The sequence below is a fragment of the Taudactylus pleione genome, unplaced genomic scaffold (genome assembly GCF_031769625.1).
Source record: "Taudactylus pleione unplaced genomic scaffold, aTauple2 ptg001594l, whole genome shotgun sequence".
In the NCBI taxonomy this organism is placed as follows: domain Eukaryota; kingdom Metazoa; phylum Chordata; class Amphibia; order Anura; family Myobatrachidae; genus Taudactylus; species Taudactylus pleione.
The window spans coordinates 865,038-888,324 of NW_028285991.1; the positions used below are offsets into that span (position 1 = coordinate 865,038).

At 43.4% G+C, this 23,287-nt stretch overlaps 1 protein-coding gene across 1 annotated transcript in view; it reads left to right on the forward strand.

Moving 5' to 3' along the window:
- Nucleotides 1-23,287, forward strand: part of STXBP3 (syntaxin binding protein 3) — a 103,241-nt gene that overhangs the window by 60,955 nt on the left and 18,999 nt on the right. Inside the window, exons 11-14 of the mRNA XM_088464118.1 lie at nucleotides 220-277; nucleotides 6,771-6,836; nucleotides 10,151-10,231; nucleotides 19,000-19,138. Coding sequence (XP_088320244.1) covers nucleotides 220-277; nucleotides 6,771-6,836; nucleotides 10,151-10,231; nucleotides 19,000-19,138 — 344 coding nt within the window. The remainder of the gene's footprint in view (nucleotides 1-219; nucleotides 278-6,770; nucleotides 6,837-10,150; nucleotides 10,232-18,999; nucleotides 19,139-23,287) is intronic.

The following is a 23,287-nucleotide window of genomic DNA, read 5'->3' on the forward strand; positions in this document are numbered from 1 at the left end:
CTAATCATACATTAATGATTCCGATTTTTATGACATCGGATCATCCAACCTGTTCCCACAGAAGAAAATCTTGAATACCTGGCTATTAGTGGTATCTGAAAGGTAAAGTTGAAAAGCCAACTACAGATCAATGTGCCCACCACTCATTGGTAGCATGCTATGTGTTGATTATATATAAAAAATTATGCATTTATTTTCAATTGTATTTTTATTTTACAGTGAAATACCAAAACTTGTTAAAGAGATCTCTTCCAGCAAAAAAGAAACTGAAGGAAAGGTACCGTATTCATTAGAGAGATTTATATGCAGTCCTTCTCAGAGTGAGTGCTGAATCCTTGGATGAGTATTTTGGGATTGATGTTTATCTGGTGTCACCTACACATACAGCTACTCACATATACCAGCATATTATGCAGTTCAACCGCAATGACCTTTGCCACCATCACACTACGTATATTCAAAACTGTCCCCTATAACCTGGTGTCTACTGGTGGGTTATTGTTCTGGAGAAGTGTATTCCAAACAGAGAGACCACCTTTCCTGGGTGTACATTTTTATAGCTAGCAAATTAAAATAAGAAGTTCCTACAACTAAATGGACAGCAGTTCCAGGCCCCTGATACAGTGAGATGTCAGACCACTTGGGGGTTACGGAACCGGCATATATTGGGCAAGTTCTCCACTAAATTGAAACCAGCAAACCATTATAACGCTGGTTTTGTCTTACAACTTGTTGGCACCTTTAAATTTAGGAGCAAACTCAGCCAAAATCATGCCGGTTCCGTAATATCGGAACCTATTACATTACCCTCCTTGTGCAGTTCAATTTACAAGCAGCTTTGTTTGAGACTTTGTGACAGGATGGGTTTACGTTTTCACTCTGTCAGAGGTTTACAGATTGTTGGAATTTTGCTTATTGTCCATAACCTTTCATTACTCACCACACTTTCTGGTGCCACTTGTTTAAGTTAGAAAATCACTGTCTGCAATTGTTAACTGTACACCTGCATTGTGCCCTCAATTGTACAAGAGTAGTCACTGCAACCACCATGTCATTCATTGGAAACTACATCTGCATGCTTCTGGGTAATGTGTGGAAGTGGTACATCGCCTCTTTGTTGGTTACTCCAGTTGGATCCTCCTGATTGCCTGCTGACCAGCAGTCTTATTTCAAAGTAAGCAATCGATGCTGGGCTCAACATAGATACCCTTGGATTGTTTCAGAGTGTTTGTTCACAGGACTAGAACAAGCAAAGTCTGGCAGTGATGTTCATATGCTCAGATATTATTTTTGAAAATAGCTGTAGTACACTCTACATCTTAACAATAGTATCTATCAATATAATTATACAGTCAGGTGCATAAATATTGGGACATTGACAGAATTTTCATATTTTGGCCTCTATTCACCACCACAATGGCTTTGAAATGAAACAAACAAGACGTGCCTTAACTTCAGACTTTCAGTTTTAATTTGAGGGTAATTACATCCAAATCAGGTGAACAGTGTAGGAATTACAACGGTTTCTATATGTGCCTCCCACTTTTTAAGGGGCCAAAAGTAATGGGACAACTAAACAGCCCTCTCTGCATGTGCTGACTGGAACTGTGGCAGCGCTCCTCCCCCAGGCCAGCCTCCTCTATGCTCTTCGGTGGCCATCTTTACAAGCGCATGGTGAATGCTACTGGAAGCCTGGAAGCGGTGGCATCACGGTCTGGGTCCCCCGGCATACCTCTCCTCTGTCTGGTTCAGGTCTGTGTATGCAGCGCTGTGTCCTACCAGGCTCTGTGTAGTTGATTATCAGCGCTTGTAGTGCAGGAATTGAATTTCTTTGCATTGTATGTGACGTCTGCTAGCGCTGCTGCCTGTACGGTAGTGTTATTTATTGACGCGGCCGATTACTGTCACGGCTCCGGTACAAGAACCGCCCTGGGCCTGTTTCGCCAAAGCGCTTACAACCCTCGTGGGCCAGTTAGCTCCGCAGCCTGCCTTCCCTCAGATGGGATTGTCCCAGCAGTCAGTGGTATCGTCACCCATGCAGGGTTTCCCGAGACAATTGATGGTACCCCACAGGCTCCCTATTTCCCCTCCTCAGGTCTCTCATGAGCCTGCGTGGGTTAATTCGTTAACAAGCTCTGTACAGCATTTGTCGGACGTGTTGCAAGGGGAGTCTGTGTTGCGGCCTCACAAGCGGCCGGTGGCGTCTCTGTCTGCTCCTTATGAGGATGACGACGGGACGTCCGATGATGGGGAGATTCTGGATCTTTCTGACCAGGAACCTCCCCGTACTAAAGAGTCGGACGCTAAGTCTAAGGTTTTTATACCTGGCCTTATTTGTGCAGTCCGTACTGCTTTAGTTATTGAGGATGAGGAGCCTCCGGTTTCAAAATCCAAATACGCCTTTTTCAAGGATCTTAAGGGCGATGCCACAGTGTTTCCTCTTTCGGGGCAATTAGTGGACCACCTAGAGGAAGCGTGGAAACATCCAGGCAAACGGTATCAGCCTCAAAGGTGTTTAGCAGTGGCGTATCCGTTTGCGGACAATTATTTTGCTAAGTGGGAATCTCCGCCACAGGTGGATTCCCATGTAACACGCCTGGTCCGAAGTGCCACGTTGCCCATGCCCTCCATGTCCTCCTTAAAGGATGCCACGGACCGTAAGGTGGAAATCTGCCTAAAGTCCGTTTATTCCCTTGCGGGGGGGGGCAGCTAGGCCGGCTATGGCCATTTGTTGGGTAGCCAGAGTTATGAAGCGTTGGGCAGATACTTTAGAGGCGTCCTTCGATTCCGACTATTCAGCTGAACAGACCGAGTTGATAGGCAATCTCTGAGATTCAGCCACTTACATTAATGAAGCGGCTTTGGATATCAGTATCCTGACCTCACGGATTTCTTCGGCTGCTGTGGCGGCTTGTCGCACGTTATGGTTGCGATCTTGGAAGGCAGACGCTGATTCCAAAAAGGGCCTGGAAGCCTTGCCCTTTAACGGAGAAGTCCTATTTGGTCCGGATCTGGACAAAATTGTGGCCACACTGGCGGCAGCCAAATCGGCATGTCTCCCGTCTGCTGCAGTTCCGTCCAGCTCAGGTGCGTCGTCCTTTCGGCCTTACAGAGCCCAGGGTAGGCCTAAAGCACAATCAAAAAATCGGCCAAGCCCCGGAAGCAGGCCTGGAGTACCAGGCGTCCGGCTCTTAAGCCAGATGACAAGCCTGCGGCCTGACGGTCCGGTCCTCCCTTTGGTCAGTCTCCACGACAGACACTTGGGTTCTCGAGGTGGTTTCTCACGGGTACGCCCTCTCCTTCCGGCACAGACCCCCGGCTCGATTCTTCACCACGGGTCTGCCATCAGACCGGGACAAAGCCTTGGAACTGCGGAAAGTTTTGCACACTATGCTCCGGGCTGGAGTTATAGTGCCTGTTCCATTCTCCCAGAGGGACAAGGGTTTCTATTCCAATCTCTTTTTGGTGCAGAAACCCAATGGGTCGTATCATCCGATACTCAACCTCAAAGCTCTCAACAAGTCTTTGCGGGTGCCGAAGTTTCGGATGGAGACCCTGCGGTCCATCATTCTGGCGCTGGAACCTGGGGACTATATGGTATCATTGGACATACAGGACGTTTACCTGCATGTCCCTATTCTTTTGCGCCATCAGCAGTTCCTCAGGTTTGCAATCCGCAACGACCACTTTCAGTTCCGAGCGTTGCCTTTTGGCCTGGCAACAGCATCACGTGTTTTCACCAAGGTGATGGCGGTCATGGCAGCTTCCCTGCGGCTGCAGGGAGTCCGCATGTTACCGTACTTGGACGACCTTCTCTTGGTGGCAGGATCTCCAGAGCTCCTTCTGCGCCACTTGGACCTGACCATTGCGGTACTGAAACGGCACGGCTGGTTGATAAACTGGCAGAAGTCCACACTGATACCGTCTCAGCGGATTCTGCACCTCGGAGCCTTATTGGACTCCGGACAGCAGAGGATCTTTGTGACGGGGGAAAAGATCTCTGCCTTGCAGTCGAGGGTGCGCAGTTGTCTGCAGAGCCGCCGGGTGTCTCTGCACTCGGCGATGAGGTTACTGGGCTCCATGGTGTCGGTATTCGACATGGTGGAATATGCCCAGTTTCACTCCAGACCTCTGCAGCACCTGATCCTGTCCAAATGGGATGGACTGCCTCAGTCTCTAAAATCCCAGACGATGGTGCTCACTCCGGAGGTTCGCCTGTCCCTAGCCTGGTGGTTGCAGACGACCCATCTCAACAAGGGTTGTCCGTTCTGGGTTGCGAATTGGGTCCTGTTGACAACGGACGCCAGTCTTCGGGGCTGGGGAGCAGTTTCGGGTCCACACTTGTTCCAGGGTAGGTGGACTCAGGCAGAAGCAGAGCTTCCAATAAACATTTTGGAGCTCCGCGCGGTGTTCAGTGCTCTCCAGCAGGCACATCTGGTTTTCCAAGGTCACCCAGTGCAGGTCCAGTCGGACAACGCTACAACTGTGGCCTACATAAATCTGCAAGGAGGAACCCGAAGTCGGGCGGCTCTCGTAGAGGTGTCCCGAATCCTGGTATGGGCGGAATGCAATCTTCCGGCTATATCAGCAGTCTTCATCCCGGGAGTGCTAAACTGGGAAGCGGACCTTCTCAGTCGCCAGGACGTTCATCCGGGGGAATGGTCCCTGCACCCGGATGTTTTTCAACTGGTGGTGGACAGGTGGGGTCTTCCAGAGATCGATCTCATGGCGTCCCGGCACAACAACAAGTTGCCGGTGTACGGGTCTCGCACAAGAGACGAAGGGGCGTCTCTGGTGGATGCTCTGTCCGTCCGGTGGACGTTCCGGTTCGCTTATCTGTTTCCTCCGTTTTCCCTTCTTCTGCGGGTAATCCGGAAATTCAAACAGGAAGGAGGGATGCTCCTATTGATAGCTCCCGCATGGCCCAGACGGCACTGGTTCTCAGACCTTCAGGGTCTGTCCGTGGACAGTCCTCTGCGGTTACCGCTACGACCGGACCTTCTGTCACAGGGTCCTTGTCTTCACCCGGACCTGACTCGGCTGTCTTTGACGGCGTGGCTGTTGAGACGGCCATGTTGAGGTCCAGGGGGTTTTCCAGCTCTGTAGTGCGAACCATGCTAAGAGCTCAGAAACCGTCTTCCGTGAGAATATACCATCGCGTGTGGCATACGTTCTTCCAGTGGTGTCGACCGAGAGGTTATGCAACGCGGGAGTATCGTCTGTCTGTCTAGAGTGCTAGCCTTCCTACAAGCGGGACTAGACCATGGGCTTCGCCTTGCTTCTTTGAAGGTGCAGGTTTCTGCCCTTTCTGGTCGGTTTCATCGTAGGACTGCTACAATCCCTGATGTGCGCACCTTTATGCAAGGCGTTCTGCGAATTCAGCCGCCATTTGTTCCACCTGTGGCGCCTTGGGACTTGGCTGTCGTCCTGAGGGCTCTCCAAGGACCGCCGTTTGAACCACTGGGCTCAGTGGATCTTAAAGGGCTAACAGCTAAGACTGTTTTCCTTCTGGCCATAGCTTCGGACAGACGTGTTTCTGATTTAGGGGCTCTCTCTTGTAGACCCCCTTTCTTGATTTTTCATGGGAACAGGGCAGTGCTACGCACTCGTCCTGAATTTCGTCACAAAGTTGTTTCCCAGTTTCATGTTAACGAGGAAATAGTTGTACCGGCTTTTAACTCACCTGGTCTTTCAGTGGGTGAGGCCACTTTGGATGTTGTGCGGGCCTTAAGGACTTATGTTGACCGCACTTCTTCGTTTAGGAAGTCGGACGCCTTATTTGTCCTCTATGGCTTCCGTAAAAAGGGTTGGTCTGCTTCAAAGCAAACTTTGGCAGCCTGGATCCGTATGGCGATTTCAGAAGCTTACCTTCATGAAGGCCTGCCGGTTCCTCCTTCTGTGAAGGCTCATTCCACTAGGTCTGTGGGTCCTTCGTGGGCAGCTCAACGTGGTGCCTCTGCAGTCCAGATCTGCAAGGCGGCCACGTGGTCCTATGTCCATACCTTTTGTGAGGTATTACGCGTTTGACACCTTTGCCTCTCAGGATGCTTCCTTCGGGCGGCGGATTCTCCTTTCAGCACAGGAGCGTCCCCACCCTTGAAGGATACTGCTTTGGGACATCCCCAAGGTATCCTGTGGATACCCTATGGACCCTGAAGTAGAAAATATGAGATATGGTAAGAACTTACCCTTGTTATCTCTATTTCTACGAAGTCCATAGGGTTCCACAGGACTCCCGCCCTGTCGCACCTGTGCTGCAGATGGGCTTTACTCTGGTCACCGGTTTTTCCGACTCCCTCTGGTGAGAATGTGATTCTTGTGTGTGTCCAGATCTTTTTTCTCTCTCTTCCTTCTCCTCCTCCGGTCTATGGCTTGGTACGTAACTGAGATGCCTTGGCTCGGGGGCGGGGTATAGGAGGGGGACCCTAGTGCATCCTGGGAGGCTGAAAACTTAACTCTATGGTGCCCGATGCCTGACGTCATCACCTATACCCCAAGGTATCCTGTGGAACCCTATGGACTTCGTAGAAATAGAGATAACAAGGGTAAGTTCTTACCATATCTCATATTATTTCTATTTCTGTTTTAAAACTAGAATTGTCCACTGAGCTCAATGTGCCAGCATTATAGCTAAAACATTTCCTGTAGCAATATGATAGGAATGGGGGAACCGACAAAACCTGGTTGAGACTAGACTGACCGCTTAAGCTCTATAAATGGTACTTTTGGAGAATTAAAGGTAACGGATGTGTTTTTTTTTTATCTTACAGCTCACTTTAAACAAGTTGTCTAACCTCATGAAAAAAATGCCCCATATTCGAAAGCAAATCAGCAAGGTGAGGAGCTATTTGTTAAATCTTTCCCAGTTATTTTTTAATCCCTGCAATCAGGGCCGGATTAAAGGGTGGGCGACCGGGCGTTTGTCCCAGGGCCACCACACCTGGGGGGCCCCCACACAGGAGCAGCAATTGCACCAGAGCAGGCACCATTTTATTAAGCCCTGCCCATCTCACAGCATTTTGCCTGCGAATCGCAGCATTTTGCCACGAAGGGGATGCAGCTTAATAACATGGTGCCTGTCTGCCAGGTCCCATTCCTGCGTTTGCCCCTGCCGACTGTATCCGTGCTCCGGGATGGCTGCAGCATGGAGATCCTGGCCACTCAGTGGTTCCCCGTATCCTGGCATGTCGGCGCACCTGCACAAGCATACCCACTCCCTGTCCTGCCTGCCCATGCAGCTCTCCTGCACAAACATACATATGTATATACTTTTAATACAATTATATTGATAGGGGCCTCCACAAGGTTGTTGCCCCAGGGCCCCCACAAACCTTAATCCAGCCCTGCCTGTAACGCTTGTCACAAATATTATAAAAAGTACATAAATATCGTGGTTTCTGTCAGATGCCTTCAAGCATAATGTAAAGTAGGATTGTACAGTATACTGTAGCTAATGAACATAGTAGTATAACACCCTTTAGTTTTAATAAAAGCGCATCATCCAATCGCATCAAAAAACATCACATAATACAAGTAGTAAAAGCATCAGTTAAAAACAGCACTGCAATATTCACAAATGGCTAGAGACGTGGTAATTACCAGCTGATGGAAAAGAAATGGCAACGGACAGTTCTTTCAAAGCGTGTACACACTAAGGGATGTAAAGCTGCTGCAGTTCAGGGATTCACACTTGGATCGAAAGTCTGTTCTGCTCTTTCACGGACCCCGTGTCGCTCCGTCACCATCGAGTGGATATGCACAGGCACCCACACGTTCCGACCCTCCCCGGGTCTTTCTCAAGGTAAGCTTAGATCGTGAATGCCTACCCCAATCCACCAGGGGCCTATAAATATCAGTGTCCCTACCTGGGATTGGTCCCCGCGCATCTGATCTCTAAATAGCAATCACCTACAAGTCCTTTGAATCTGTGCGCTGATAACGCTCCCTTGAACTCTGATGCGCGTCCCTGTTGCCGTGGTGAAATATTCTCTTTCAATTGTAATGTATCCTTTTTCACTGACTGTAATTGGGTCCAGTCAACTATGCTGGTTATGAAGAAATGTTTCAATCTCTAACTTTTAGTAAAAGGGATTTCTTTGATGTCCTGACGTTTCTTGTCTGTTTAGGACTTTCATTCAGACACATTATCAAGCATAGTAGGTACTTCCCATTTTTTCTCTGTGTGTGGACGGGATAGTATATTATCAACCGGGGCATGCGCATCATTTCCCTTACAAGGTCACTATAAATACAAATAAATACAAATTAGTCTAAAAGCTGTTACATCACAAATAAATAAGACTTTTAAAAATACAAGCTTCACCAAAGTGCATGTGCTTGAGAAAGTGCATCAAATAGAGGTAATACAATAGGTTGCAAGTCACAGAAACCATTTAACCTCGAAGTCGAGGTTCAGGCCTCCTAGTTGTAAAGTACCGAGGTCGTAAATTAATTTCATTTCAGCTCTAGCTAGCTGACCAGCCAAATGGGAAGTACCTACTATGCTTGATAATGTGTCTGAATGAAAGTCCTAAACAGACAAGAAACATCAGGACATCAAAGAAATCCCTTTTATTAAAAGTGAGAGAATGAAACATTTCTTCATAATCAGCATAGTTGACCGGACCTAATTACAGCCACATTGAAAAAGGATACATTACAGTTGAAAGAGAATGTTTCACAACGGCAACGGGGACGCGCATCAGAGTTCACGGGAGCGTTCTCAGCGCACAGAATCAAAGGACTTGTAGGCCTTTTGCTATTTAGAGATCAGATGCGCGGGGACCAATCCCAGGTAGGGATAGGGACACTGATATTTATAGGCCCCTGGTGGATTGGGGTAGGCATTCACGATCTAGGCTTACCTTGAGAAAGAGCCGGGGAGGGTCGGAACGCGTGGGTACTGGTGCATATCCACTCGATGGTGACGGAGCGACACGGGGTCCGTGAAAGAGCAGAACAGACTTTCGATCCAAGTGTGAATTCCTGAACTGCAGCAGCTTTACATCCCTTAGTGTGTGCACGCTTTGAAAGAACTGTCCGTTGCCAGTTCTTTTCTATCAGCTGGTATTTACCACGTCTCTAGCCATTTGTGGATATTGCAGTGCGAATGCTGTTTTTAAATGATGCTTTTACTATTTGTATTATGTGATGTTTTTTGATGCGATTGGATGTTGTGCTTTTATTAAAACTAAAGGGTGTTATACTATATATGTTTTTTCCATTATTTGGGAGGAAATACACCTGGGTTGAAGTTTAAAAGCTACATCTATCACCTATGAAGACAAGAAAGGACCTTGCTATATGAGTTTAAAGGCGCGCTGGTGATATCTATTCCTGTTTACTTAGCATTGCATACTTTTGGTGGAGGGATCAGGATTTCCTCTGAGGGTTATTGGCACACTAATCAGTTCTGTGTTTTTGATGCGTACTGTATTTATGAACTATATTCTTGGTATATTTAATGAACATAGTAGGTTTATATCATAACACCTCCTGAAATGTACTGTGGGCAAAACTGGTTAAAACACACCTTTGTCAGTCAAAAACATTTTGTAGCAGTTCTTTTTGGCCAAGTAATTAAACTCTGCCTAAAATGTTTTTATGTTTTAAATGGGGCTTCTGAGACCAGTTATCTAAAGGGTTTAAGCATATTTATGTTGGTCACTTAGGAGGGATGTAGTCACAATCCCCACAAAGGGATGCTGGTGCTTAGAAAACCGGCGCCAGAATCCCGACACCTGTCATAATCCTAGCGCCGGCATCCTTACTGCCGGTAACCTGAAGGTAAGTAGTGGGGGGACGGTGGGTTAGGGTTGGGCACTAGGGGGAGGTTTAGGGTTAGGCAAGAGGTGGGGGGGGAGGGTTAGGCATGCAGGGAGAGTTAGGGTTAGGCACTAGGAGGTGGAGGTTAGGTTCAGGGGAAGGGTTAGGAAACCTACTGACAGGTGTCTGTATCGTAACCCTGTTGGGATGCAGGCGTCAGCATTTTGACCACCAGGATCCCGTGCGCTGACATCCCGTACCCAACCCACTTAGGAAATAGTGCATGATAAATGAGCATTTTGGTGCTATGTAAAAAATGATAGCGCTAGAGGAGATTTTAAAGCAAATGTAGTTCTACAATTTCACTTTCTTTTCTGGTTTCCAGCAAACTTTGCATCTTAACCTTGCGGAGGATTGCATGCAAAAGTTCAAGGGTAACCTTGAGATGCTCTGTAAAGTTGAGCAAGTAAGTATGTTTGTTGGTGAAATTGTGCTGTGGACAAATGGCAGTGATTTGTATTTATTCATCCGAATATTTGTCCTATGTGTGCTCAGCATTCTGGACAAAGAAGAGAAATATACAGTGACGAAAAGCTGACAATGGCCCGATATAATGCAATTAAAGCCAAAATGCACCTCTAATACAAAGTAGTGACATAAGTTTAGTTCACTGCCAGTAGCAAATGCATAGATATAATGATATTATAGTGGTATTTCCCAGTGACTACCGCAGAGGTTTTTTTGACTTATTGGAAGAAACACAGGTTGCAGCCCTCTGCCGGGCCTCCAGATGTGGTATGCTGGTGCAGATACGAAGAATAATTGTCAAGCCAGGTCTAGTACACCAGTGGGCTGCGGAGAAGACAGGATTATCTATGAAGGGGAAGTCCAGACAGGCTGGGACAGAATCAGAGCCAAATTGGAAGACAAGGGAAATGTTAGGAATATGCAGGGTCATATGTATAGGAGATAAACTGAATGCAGGACACGGCATAAAGATGGACTGGAAACCATGAACACTGGAAGTGAACCAAATACTCTGGCACAGTTCTGGGCACATATATGCCTTATATAGGCAAAGCAATTTCAAATCTGGCACCATGATATCAGTGGTAACATAACTGTCCTTTAAATTGTCAGGTGTCTACTTCTATAGTGATCTGCCTGCTGAGAGGGAGAGTTAGGTAGAGAAACCTGCAGCAGTGATAGTTGGACCTGCTATGAAGTCATCGGAGTCTACTGTACGTCGGCGTCTCCTGACGGTATGCTCCTTTTACTAGTGGACTTTAAAAGGCATACCAGGATGTTCTTTATAAAATTTCTTGTGAAGATATGGAGCAAGGATATCAGCATCCTTGATCCAACAGCGGTCCTCAGAACTTGACCCCTTACAGTCTGCAAAGAGCTGAAGACCACCTTTGGAAATACCTGGGACTAAAAGTAATAGCTTGCAATCTTCAGCTGCTGCGGGGATTTATGCTTCTCCCGGTATTTTTAAAGTAGCAATCATTTTAAAGGCTAAACCAACTTGGTTTAGCCTTTTAAAATTATTGCCGATTTAAAAATGCAGGGGGAGACCTGCATAAATCCTTGCAGCGGCTAAAGATTACAAGCTATTACATTTAGCCCCTGAAGTCCAAGGTTTCCTTGACCTCCTGTTCTTCCTGTTGTAAAACAAGAATAAAGGACGTAGGAGAGTTGGTGGAAGAGAGCCAGTTGATTTCCTACAGTTTCAGTAGGGAGACATGAAACTAGTTGTGTACTCTTAAGGAAGCCGGCAAATCTAAAATGGGTTAAAATTCTTAGCAACCTCTAGGCCACTCTTACGTCAAAGGTTTTTGGGGGATAACCACACTATTTCCCAGAATTAATTTAGGAATTACTCTTCCTTTTATCAACCAAAGACTTTTAGCAAAAATATGCTTTGGTTAACTTCTCGTGGTTAGCATTACTGTCTCACAGCACTGAGGGCCTGATTCAGAGCCGTCATTCGCTCCGAGCGATGTTTGCCCAATTGCGCATGCGTACGGATCGTAATACGCATGCGCGAACCAGTCAGTGCGGCCGAAAATCGTTTGTTCGCTAAATAGCGAATGCCTGCTATTTTGAGTGACAGGAGGATGCGTATGTGGGTGGTAACAGGGGAAGGTGCTTGAAAACGGGAAGTGGAGATCTGAACGCAGGCGTGCTTAAAGGTCAAAACGGGCGTTTTAAGGGTGTGCATAATTAATAAAGCAGCGTCATTGACCACGTCACTGGGTTATTTTATAGCCAGAACTGCTCGCAAGATTGTGGTAGCAAAAACCAACCACAAGAATAGCGAGCAGTTCATACGCTGGTCGATGTACTCCATTAATCTAATAAATAGCGGACATGACGTAGGATGCGAGCGGCCAGGGGGCGTATTTTTCAAAAAACGACCGCAAGTTTTGTTCGCTCGTTCAGACCTAGAGGCGTGAACAGACCGCAAAGAGCGAACGGTTCATTTGAATAGCCACCCCTATTTTCTGGACGAGCGAGCGCTAATTGCGTCCAGCTCTGAATCAGGCCCCGAGGTCATGCGTTTACTTCCCTTTCATGGCCCATCTGTTGGGAGTTTGTATGTTCTTCGTAGAGGAAGAAAAGAAGACTCTTTTTTTGGGGACACACTGTCATTTAAAACTTACCTTTATTGATCTATTAGAGATCAAACGTACTTACTCAAAAAATAATAAACGAAAAAACATAAATCGGACCTTTGTGAAACACAATCTAGGTTTCACACCGGCACCAAAATAGACACAAAGTTAAAAATATATTAAAATAAATATCTGGTATCTGGTGATACCTAGTAAGTATTGGACCCTTCAAGTGGCTGTATTAGATTTCTCTCCACATGTGTATTCCTGTATTGAAATAATCAACCAATCTTTATATGTCAAGACAGAGAATGTCTCCCTGAGGTTGCCGTAATGGAACCGAATGGACGTCAAGATTGAGACATTGTCACACCATAGAGTTACCAAAAAAATATCATATCAAATGTTAACATTTGTGGTACGACAAGATATCCTGTAATAGTTGTTGTACATACAATATGACAGTTGGACGGCGGCAATGATGTGTAAACAAACAACACAATTAACACAATAAAATAAGAGAGATTATGTGATAACAGTTGCTCGGCGGCAATATCATGGTATTTAACACTGTTCAGAATGATCCATATTAAAAGGTAAATAAGTTCGATAGGTCAAAAAGATGTATAATTTGTAAATAAATCGTATGCTGTGTTCGTGTCTAATGCTGATATAGAAACAGTCAATGAAAAGCGCCTGTATCAAATTGAGGGAGTGATCTGCTATTAACCATTTGCCCGTCGGCAGAGATGGTCAATGAGAGTCACGCACCTCAAAACATGTATATAAACCAACAAAGAAAATTATCTCGCACCAATAACTATATAGATATGTTATATCAGAGAAAATGAAATATATCTTTTATTATTTCGGGCATATCAACTTCATTAGTATTATTATAATGCTTATATACATGAAGGTGCTACCTTGGAATCCTATGATCATCACAGATTGAAGAAACAAAAGAAAAAATAGGATTTTCACAGTGCACAGATGGGGTCTAAGTATCTCAGTTACAAGTGTTTCTCTGAATTTATATTAAAACATGACTTTAATTAGATATTACTTAAAATAATTTTAGTATATGGCACTAGGGGATGGAGGTTATCATGGTCCAAAATATAAGGCGAAATATTGTTAAAATAAATAGATACAGTTAGAGTGTGTATACATATGTATAAAGATTAGAAAAGTGATTAAAATTCCACCTGACGCCGAACTGTTACACGTTGTTAAATATATTATATATCCGGTACTGAAATAGGGTGACTTGTAATATACTGATAATATCAATATTTCATTGCGCATAAAAATAATAGCAAGTAAGGGGGGAAAACAGGGAAAATGGAAGATATGTATTTTATAAAATGTTATCAGTATAATTTTAGTACTGTTTGATCAATATCTTTCCCATTTCCACAGTATTTAAATGTTATAATGAGCAATGTTCAAAAGGCTTTGCTTTAATTCAGCAATGATGTTAAATTCCATTGCTGAGTTTCATAGTTTTTCTTTTTGTCATTGTTTTAAACCGGCTCACATCTAGAGCTTATCAGCAACTGGATTACCACACGTATTATGCTTTGGGTATATGACATTCACAGACCTCTTAATAAGTGGTGTGGGATGTGACTGGCTGCTGGTTTCAGAGTTATTCCATGACAATTATCATAGGACTTTAATTATCTTATCCTGTAATGTTATAGCGTTATGTTAGCAAATGAGTCTGGTTTAGTATACTCGCATCTCACAATCCCAACTCTTCAAGTCAGTAATAATATATTAACAGTATCCTGATTTATCAGTTATGTTGCCAGTAACATTACACTTATTAACACTGTGCGTCCCCCTACAATTCAATATTATGTGCACTTTGAGTGTAGCAATGTTATAACAAACAGTCTGAGCTGGCAGACTGTAAAGTGCCTTGATAAAGCAGCTATCGGCGAAACGCGCGTCGGCAAGCGCGCTGCCGCCGGACTGTAGCACAACTATATGCTACACACGTTATTGATTAAATCACTTTACATATACATACCGGGCTCTAAGGGGACTTTGACTGCTTACAGCATCACACTATTTTTGACATACAGACTGCTTTATAGTTCCGCTAGCTTAGGGAAAGCTGGGACTGTGACATGAGCATATTAAGTCAACCCAGACTGTCTGTTACAATATTGCAATACTCTAAGTGCACGCAACATTGCCAGCTCAGACTGTTTGTTATAACATTGCTACACTCGAAGTGCACATAATATTGAATTGTAGGGGGACGCACAGTGTTAATAAGTGTAATGTTACTGGCAACATAACTGATAAATCAGGATACTGTTAATATATTATTACTGACTTTGAAGAGTTGGGATTGTAAGATGCGGGTATACTAAACCAGACTCATTTGCTAACATAACGCTATAACATTACAGATAAGATATTTAAAGTCCTATGATAATTGTCATGGAACAACTCTGAAACCAGCAGCCAGTCACATCCCACACCACTTATTAAGAGGTCTGTGAATGTCATATACCCAAAGCATAATACGTGTGGTAATCCAGTTGCTGATCAGCTCTAGATGTGAGCCGGTTTAAAACAATGACAAAAAGAAAAACTATGAAACTCAGCAATAGAATTTAACATCATTGCTGAATTAAAGCAAAGCCTTTTGAACATTGCTCATTATAACATTTAAATACTGTGGAAATGGGAAAGATATTGATCAAACAGTACTAAAATTATACTGATAACATTATATAAAATACATATCTTCCATTTTCCCTGTTTTTCCCCCCTTACTTGCTATTATTTTTATGTGCAATGAAATATTGATATTGTCAGTATATTACAAGTCACGATATTTCAGTACCGGATATATAATATATTTAACAACGTGTAACAGTTCGGCGTCAGGTGGAATTTTAATCACTTTTCTAATCTTTCTACATATGTATACACACTCTAACTGTATCTATTTATTTTAACAATATTTCGCCTTATATTTTGGACCTAACTACCATTATTTTAAGTAATATCTAATAAAAGTCATGTTTTAATATAAATTCAGAGAAACACTTGTAACTGAGATACTTAGACCCCATCAGTACACTGTGAAAATCCTATCTTTTCTTTTGTTTCTTCAATTTGCACCTCAAAACATGCGTTCATAGATTCCCCTGCATCTACTGTCAGCTCCCAGAGATGGAACTGATGAGATTACAGAAAGTAACAAGAGGGAAAAAAAGGGAGAGAGGAGAGAGATCGTAGGCAATTGTACAGTCCTAAAATTCCACCTATTGGTGTAATACCCCTTTAGAAATAATGTATTATTCACAAAGGCAACAACTGTGTCCTAAAACAGGTGAATAGATATTTGATATAATGTGCTGCTAATATGTAGGCAGTCTTAACAGTGTTAATACACTTTTTGTAAGCAGCTTAAACTCTTAGACTTCCATAGAATATTTAATCTGATGTATAGACAATTGTTTCTTCATATATGTGTTGCATCACAACTGAATAGTATACTAATTTTTCTGTACTTAGAAGAAAAAGTAAAATGTATCTCATAAAGGTAGAGAAAGAAAGACTCCGTTCTATTCAAGTCTGGCAGAGCTGCATAAAGTATGTGCAATTGCAGTGAAGCCAGACGCCCTACTAAGAGGCACAGAGGTACAAGGCATTTTCAGATATGGGGGAATGATTCCCTTGGTGAGGATAATGCCCAGGCAACATTAGTCATATAAAAACGAGTCATACATTTGTGCAGACTGAACTCTGTCCTGAATTATGATAGTCTTTAACTTTTTCACTGTCTCATTTGATGGTGTACATATATGCCGCGCGCTGTTTGAATTAAGGAGCCTACCACTTGCTCCTGTCAGCATAATAAGACTCTTAAAAAATTGGGGCTAAGATATCTCATGCTTTAATGCTCTGTCTACATCTCTAAATAATTGTTATGTTATTAAGATATGTACATCTTTATTTGTACACCTCTATGTATGCATACCTTTATATGCATCCATTAGTGTGCATATCTACAAGCTTAAGTACCAGTTTATCCTATAATTATATCCTGAGGTCAAAAAATATATTTTTAGTATGTACTTGATGTTATGAAAGAAAAAGAAAAAGCAGAGGAATATAAGGAGAATAAATCAATCAATTACTAAAATATCTATATCAGCATTAGACACAGCATACGATTTATTTACAAATTATAAATCTTTTTGACCTATTGAGCTTATTTACCTTTTAATATGGATCATTCTGAACGATATTGCTGTTAAATACCATGATATTGCCGCCGAGCAACTGTGTTCACATAATCTCTCTTATTTTATTGTGTTAATTGTGTTGTTTGTTTACACATCATTGCCGCCTTCCAACTGTCATATTGTATGTACAACAACTATTACAGGATATCTTGTCGTACCACAAATGTTAACATTTGATATGATATTTTTTTGGTAACTCTATGGTGTGACAATGTCTCAATCTTGACGTCCATTCGGTTCCATTACGGCAACCTCAGGGAGACATTCTCTGTCTTGACATATAAAGATTGGTTGATTATTTCAATACAGGAATACACATGTGGAGAGAAATCTAATACAGCCATTTGAAGGGTCCATACTTACTAGGTATCACCAGATACCAGATATTTAGTTTAATATATTTTTAACTTTGTGTCTATTTTGGTGCCGGTGTGAAACCTAGATTTTGTTTCACAAAGGTCCAATTTATGTTTTTTCATTTATTATTTTTTGAGTAAGTACGTTTGATCTCTAATAGATTCAATAAAAGTTAAGTTTTAAACGACATAGTGTGCCCCCCCAAAAAAGTCTTCTTTTCTTCCTCTACGCATATAATCTCACTGACTCTAGGGGAGCACCACCGGCAACAGACAAAACTGTTTATCGTCTCTAGAAACTTTTATCGTAGTAGACGAATAATTACCGATAATACATTTTCTATGGTCACACGGATTTAACGTGTAAATACCTGTGCCCAGACCAACCTCCAAAAAATATTGCACAGTTTGTATGTTCTCCCCATGTTTGCATGAGATTCCTTCAGATGGTGGTGTTATGGGGAATTTTGGCTTAAGGTATCAGATCTATCCAATCATCCTGATTTGTTGAGTTATTCACTCTTAAGAGAGGTTTCTAAATCTCCACTCTCTGCTTGTAGAAATTCTCGGTGTAGGCAGGGTAAGGAGATATAATGGAATTCAATAGACATGTAGGACACCTGCAAACAAGAAGGTTACCAAATCTTGATTTACCTTTCAGTTGCCCTGTTTCATTGTAGGTGATATGCTGTGTAGATGTTCAATTTCATAGTCTCTCTTATAAAGGAACCTGCAAAATGTTGACACGAATTCTACCCCACAATCAGAGTGACTCTGATGTCCTCAAACAAATATTTGTGCAGAAATCCATTTGGTAATGCAGCTGTAACCATGGAAGACCAATACAACTTAATGAATATTGGAATAACAAATAAGGAAATCTTCTCTTTATGCTGTGCTCCAGCTTGCATAACCAATGGAGTAATGCGCTATTGAATAGTGACATGCTTGATTTTACTGTATCGATAGTGGTTATAGAGATGGGATTCTCAAGAATCTGGGTGGTTAGAGTCAGCTTTGTGATGATAGCAGCATTAATGTGCCGTTGTCCAAGAAGGTGGATAATCCAGGAATTAAATGAACCAGTGGCATGATGAAGTATAATCTGAGTAGCTAGCATTACAAAGATGAATAGTAGACTGTGCTACCTGATAGGGACTCTCTCATAAGATTCAGGGAAGGTGTTTACGACATACTCCGAGCAGATGTCCCAGTTTACCACAGTAGACACACAGATTATTTTTGAATTGCCTCTCACATTCCTCTAGGAATAGGATGGAAATGCTCAGGTTACATGGGCTCTTTAGAAGATACCACTGGAGTTTAAAAATGGAGCACCATCTTGACCATAGAATGATGGAACAAATCCATCTCTTGAGCGTACTCCCTGAAATGGATTTCCATTTTGTTACTTCCTTCTCTGGATGATCTTATGTCTTGTATTTCCCAAGAGGCCTTAGTTTGGTCAGACAGCTCTTCCAGAATGAGCCTTGTTATTCCACCTTAGATCTGACGCCATTATCTGCAGTGTACTGACCCACTGAGCCTTGAAAGCAAAAAATTTCATCTGAAGCTAAGGTCACAACCTTTTTTGCCAAAGATCCTTTTGAAGAACTGAAGGATGGAAGAGCAGTTATGAAAGAGGATCGTTTTGCTCCCAAGAGTGGAAAGAATCCGCCTAAGGCTTGACTTGAAAGCAGGGAAATAATGGAAGTCACCTTTGTTTTCTCTGAATGAAATGTTCAGGTAACATCTTGAATTGAGTTGAGCATTGACTAAGAAAACCACTGTATTGCTCCCCCATCATATTTTGGCCGATCAGGTATCCAGAGGTGAGATAAGGCAGAGGGGTCACGCGTCGCCTGACCATTTGATACGTGCCGATAACATTCTCTACTTTAAAATGTGGAAGGGAAGTAGGAAAAAATATCATTTTGAGATGACTTTTTCATTGATATACAACCATGATGCTGTATTTTACAGAACCTAGCTGTGGGCACCGATGTTGATGGGCAGAAGGTGAAGGAACACATGCGTGTTCTGCTACCAGTTTTGCTTAACAAAGATCTGGATAAATATAATAAGATAAGAGCCATACTTCTGTACATTTTTGTCGAAAATGGTAAGTAAAAAATGAAGAAGCCAGCCATCTAATTATTGGTCATGACTTACAGTATTACTGAAATTGGACTTCAGATAAGTGATGTGTTTTTGTCTGTTTTTATTTATAAATATGTAATGTCAAGCTATGAAAACCCTTGTACATGTAATGGCAATTTCTGACATTGCAGGGAAACTATGATTTAAACAAATTTTTAAAGCCGGAGCTAACCTATATTTGTTGCTGCTCCACTTCCAGACACAGCAGCCTTCCAGGATGCCACTGAAAGTAGACTAGATAATGATCTGAAGACTATCTTTACTACAACTAGTAGGGCCTTAATCTCCACCCTTTGGATTTTCCTCAGTTGTAAAGGCCCTGTACATGCAGGCATAAAAGCGTATAGCTGGTCTGATCTATGCTCTGTTTTATTCTATTCCGGTTTTTGGCCAACTCTGTAGCCCAAGCATGTCAAACATGCGGCCCGAATAAACATTTTATGAGGCCCGACAGTGTGGGCTCACATATGCGGCCCACACCCCTGCCACGGCAGTGTTTACTTTATTTAAAGCTGGCAACGCTGTACTCTGAAGCGATCAGAAGCCTCTGATCGCTTCAGAGGCCAGCTTTCCCAGTAATGCACCACGCGGGTGACGTCATGTCATGACGTCTCCCGTGATGAGAGGAGCCCACGCCTGCTGCTCTGGATCTAACTAGATCCAGGCAGCGTCTACGCAGGACGGTGGGAGTGAAGACGGCGTGGACTGGAGTGGTACCGAGCGGGCCATCGTCAAGAAAGGTAAATACTGCACAGGTGAGTGGGGCCTGTTCTAGACAAAGTGGGGGTACAAACTTAAAAACTAGCGAAATAGACTTTAGGGGGGTCTGCAAGTAGGGGTGAGGTGATTTTTTGGATTGCAGGTGCTTGCTGAAGGTACGTTTCTGGCGGCACTTAAAACTTCACTTTAGTGATTTTAAACCATGCTTGCACCCATTTTCAAGTACCCCAAATTTGACAGAACTACTTATTTTCTAAAGTAAAAAAGAAAAACTGCTTAATGCTATTCTTCAACACTTATGCAAAGTCGCTATATAGAGGCAATTGAGAGCACTTAAGTACCCCAAATAGCTCCAGGGGGGCTAATCGGGGACATCTATACTGATTCCCAATGTTAGTGCATCTTTTGGGGGGTGTCAGGCTGATTTTCACAATTTTTGACAGCACTTTTCGCCTGTTCGAGTTTCGCCGGGACGCGTTTTCACGTCCTTTGGAATTGAATACGGCGAATAGCTGGGCCAGGTACGATAAGTTTCCACGGCTAAAACATGCAAAGTCGCCGAAAAGTGTGGCACGCAAAAATGTATCGCAGATGCAAAACTAATTGAATACGGCCCTTAGTGTTAACTTTGTGAGTGCTGACATTCACAATGTTGACCTATCCTACAACACCCTCTTTTCTATAACGGTGATCATTTGCCTGACCTTTTTCCCATAGTGGCCTTGCCAGTTGACTGTCTCACTTTTCTCAGTGTGTAGAATTCTTTAAAAAGTCACTTGCTTCAATCTTGGAGGTCATGACTTTTTTCTAAGAGGTGGCATATTTCTACATGCTATTTGACCAACCAGTGTCACAGCTGGACCTCCGTCTGACTCTCTCCGTTTTCTAATAAAATTCTTTTCAACCCCTGTTTAAGGTTTCTCTTCGTGAGATATATTTCAATGTTTGTTCCTCCTATCCCTATATACTCCATTTGCAGGATGTTTACGTTAGCTATATACTAGGTCCTCCAACTTCATTGTATTCTTATTAGACAAGGCTGTCCTGAGGACCAGCATCAGTTTCCTTCCAAAGGTTGTCTCAGGTTTTCGTATGAACCTGGAGATTGTTCTTTGTTTCTGCCCTTGTCAAAGTCAACTGAGTCTGTTGACTTGCAATTATTGAATTTGTTGAAGGCCTGGAAAATAAAAAAAATATTTGATATGCTATGTCACAATTTGGGTTATATGTTGGTCTAAGTAAGGATAAGGAAAGGTCCTCACAGTCCATCTTTTGGTTGGTGTGTATAGTGATAAGTCTGGCCTGTTTCCTTATTAATAACCCCTTATTGTGTTACTCAGCCTGGAAACACAGGGTTCGACTGAAGAGTTATACAAATCAGGTACATGGTCCGACTTGCACACCTTCACAAACTTTTATTTGGTGTACCTTGTCTTTGAATCTGGGGCTAGTCTTGACAGAAAGTGTTGCAGGCTGTGGAAACCCGCAATTTTCTCCTATAACAGAAAACTTTTTGATGTTCCCACTGTGAATTTGTATTGTTCCAGTTATTTTCTCCAATTCCAAATGAGGGAAACATACCTTCCCAGGCTTGGCATGTTGTTCCTATTGTGCCTTGATAGATAGATATATTTTCCCAGACATTTTTTTGTTTTAATTTGGCTTGTGTATATCTACTCTTCCTCATTGGTATATGAGAAGTGAACTCCTTGACTGGAGGGAGGGCGTTAGATTTGAATAGAAGACCATTCTGTTTTGCATGCTTTCCTGCCTCCTGTGGGTAACCCACCGAATCCTGTGTGAGACCCAGTGGCTCCTCTGCTTGCCGGTCTGCCCAAGATTTCAGTTTTGCGTAAACACAACAGCCTTTCTGCCTGGAAGCCCTGCTTGCTGCATCGTCTGTCTGCGGATCTGTCCTGCCTGCCCCAGTGTTCCCAGGTGCCTATGAGGATCTCTGGCACAGTGGTGGCTCTAAGTTACAGCTTCTTGCTGTATTGAGGGCTGGAGACTCTCTTTTTACTGGAACCTGCCAACTGTCCAATGTGTTGTGCCTGCTTTTGGAAGCACCCTCTGCAGCCCTTCATTAACTGCAATTTGCAACAGATCCGGTCATCATCTGTGGAGTGGGACGCAGTCGCTCTCCCACTGTCCCTGGCTGCTGTCTACCCCTTGGCTGGGATTACCTTCTGCCTGGACCTCCGAGTGTTTTCACCAGGTAGGTAGTGCCCCCTGGAATGTGTTTTCTCATTCCCTGACCGCCTGTGGCCCGACCATGTCCTGCTGGTCCCTTTTTTTGCCCTTCTGGCTGCACTTGCCAGAGTTCCTGCCCACGACTAGTGCGACTCTCTAGTACATGGTGCTCTTCCCTAGGCAACTTGGAGCACAGTGGACAAATACTATATCCCAAAGTTGTCAGTTTTCTAACTCATCTCCAGGATCTACCACCTCTCCCTCTCTTCTCACAGCCCCCAGTTGTCCCTTTTCAATTCCTGCCCCGTCTGGGACCCTCTACGGGACTTGTTTCCTTTGTACTCTTTCTCCAGTCCTTTGGTCCCTAACTTCCACATGGTGGACTCTATTTTGGACTGTCATCCTCCCAGACACTACAATTAAGCCAGTGTTGGACCATCTTGTCTACCTTCCTTGCCGGCCCACCGCATTCCCCTTCTTTCCCAGGCCTTTACCTAATGGACTCCTCCATACTTTAGTCCCACATACTTCCTACAGTGGCCCTCAATTCTCTTCCAACCTCAACTTTGTCTGTGACCATCGTATTGCCTTTTGGCATCTCAGGTTTCTTTACTAAATAGTTTTTTGCTACACTGCTAAACTGATGTTGTTTACCTATCTAGTCTGTACTTGCATACATATTACGCTGTTTTATAAAAACTTACTAAGTATTGTGATTTTTCTTCATATTAGCCTATGTTTGCTTTATTTTTCATTGTCTTTGCTCCCTGTATGCTTCTTTGTAATGAAAAGATATTTGGTGAAATCTACTCCAGCCAATATGGGCAAAACTAAACACGCATGCTCTCAAACTCACTCCAGAAGGTCGAACTTCTCGTCCCCTTCCTTGTCCCCTTCCTTGTCTTCTCCTTCTCTTCCTTGAGTCTTAGATGCTACCCCCTCCATTGCCTTGGTTGTCTAATTGGCAGTTGATGCTGCTAAGGATATGTCACTTATTATTCTCCTGCTAGACCAGTCAGTTATTGCCTCCATAATATCTCACCTGGACTCTACAGAGAAACAGGCCACCCACCTTGAACAACAACTTAGCAATGCTGAGGACTCAATGGTAACTGCCCAGAATACTATCCTCTCACTATCGACTTGATATGACTGAAAATCTGGACCACGTGCAGAACCTTATTGGGAGAAATAATCTCCG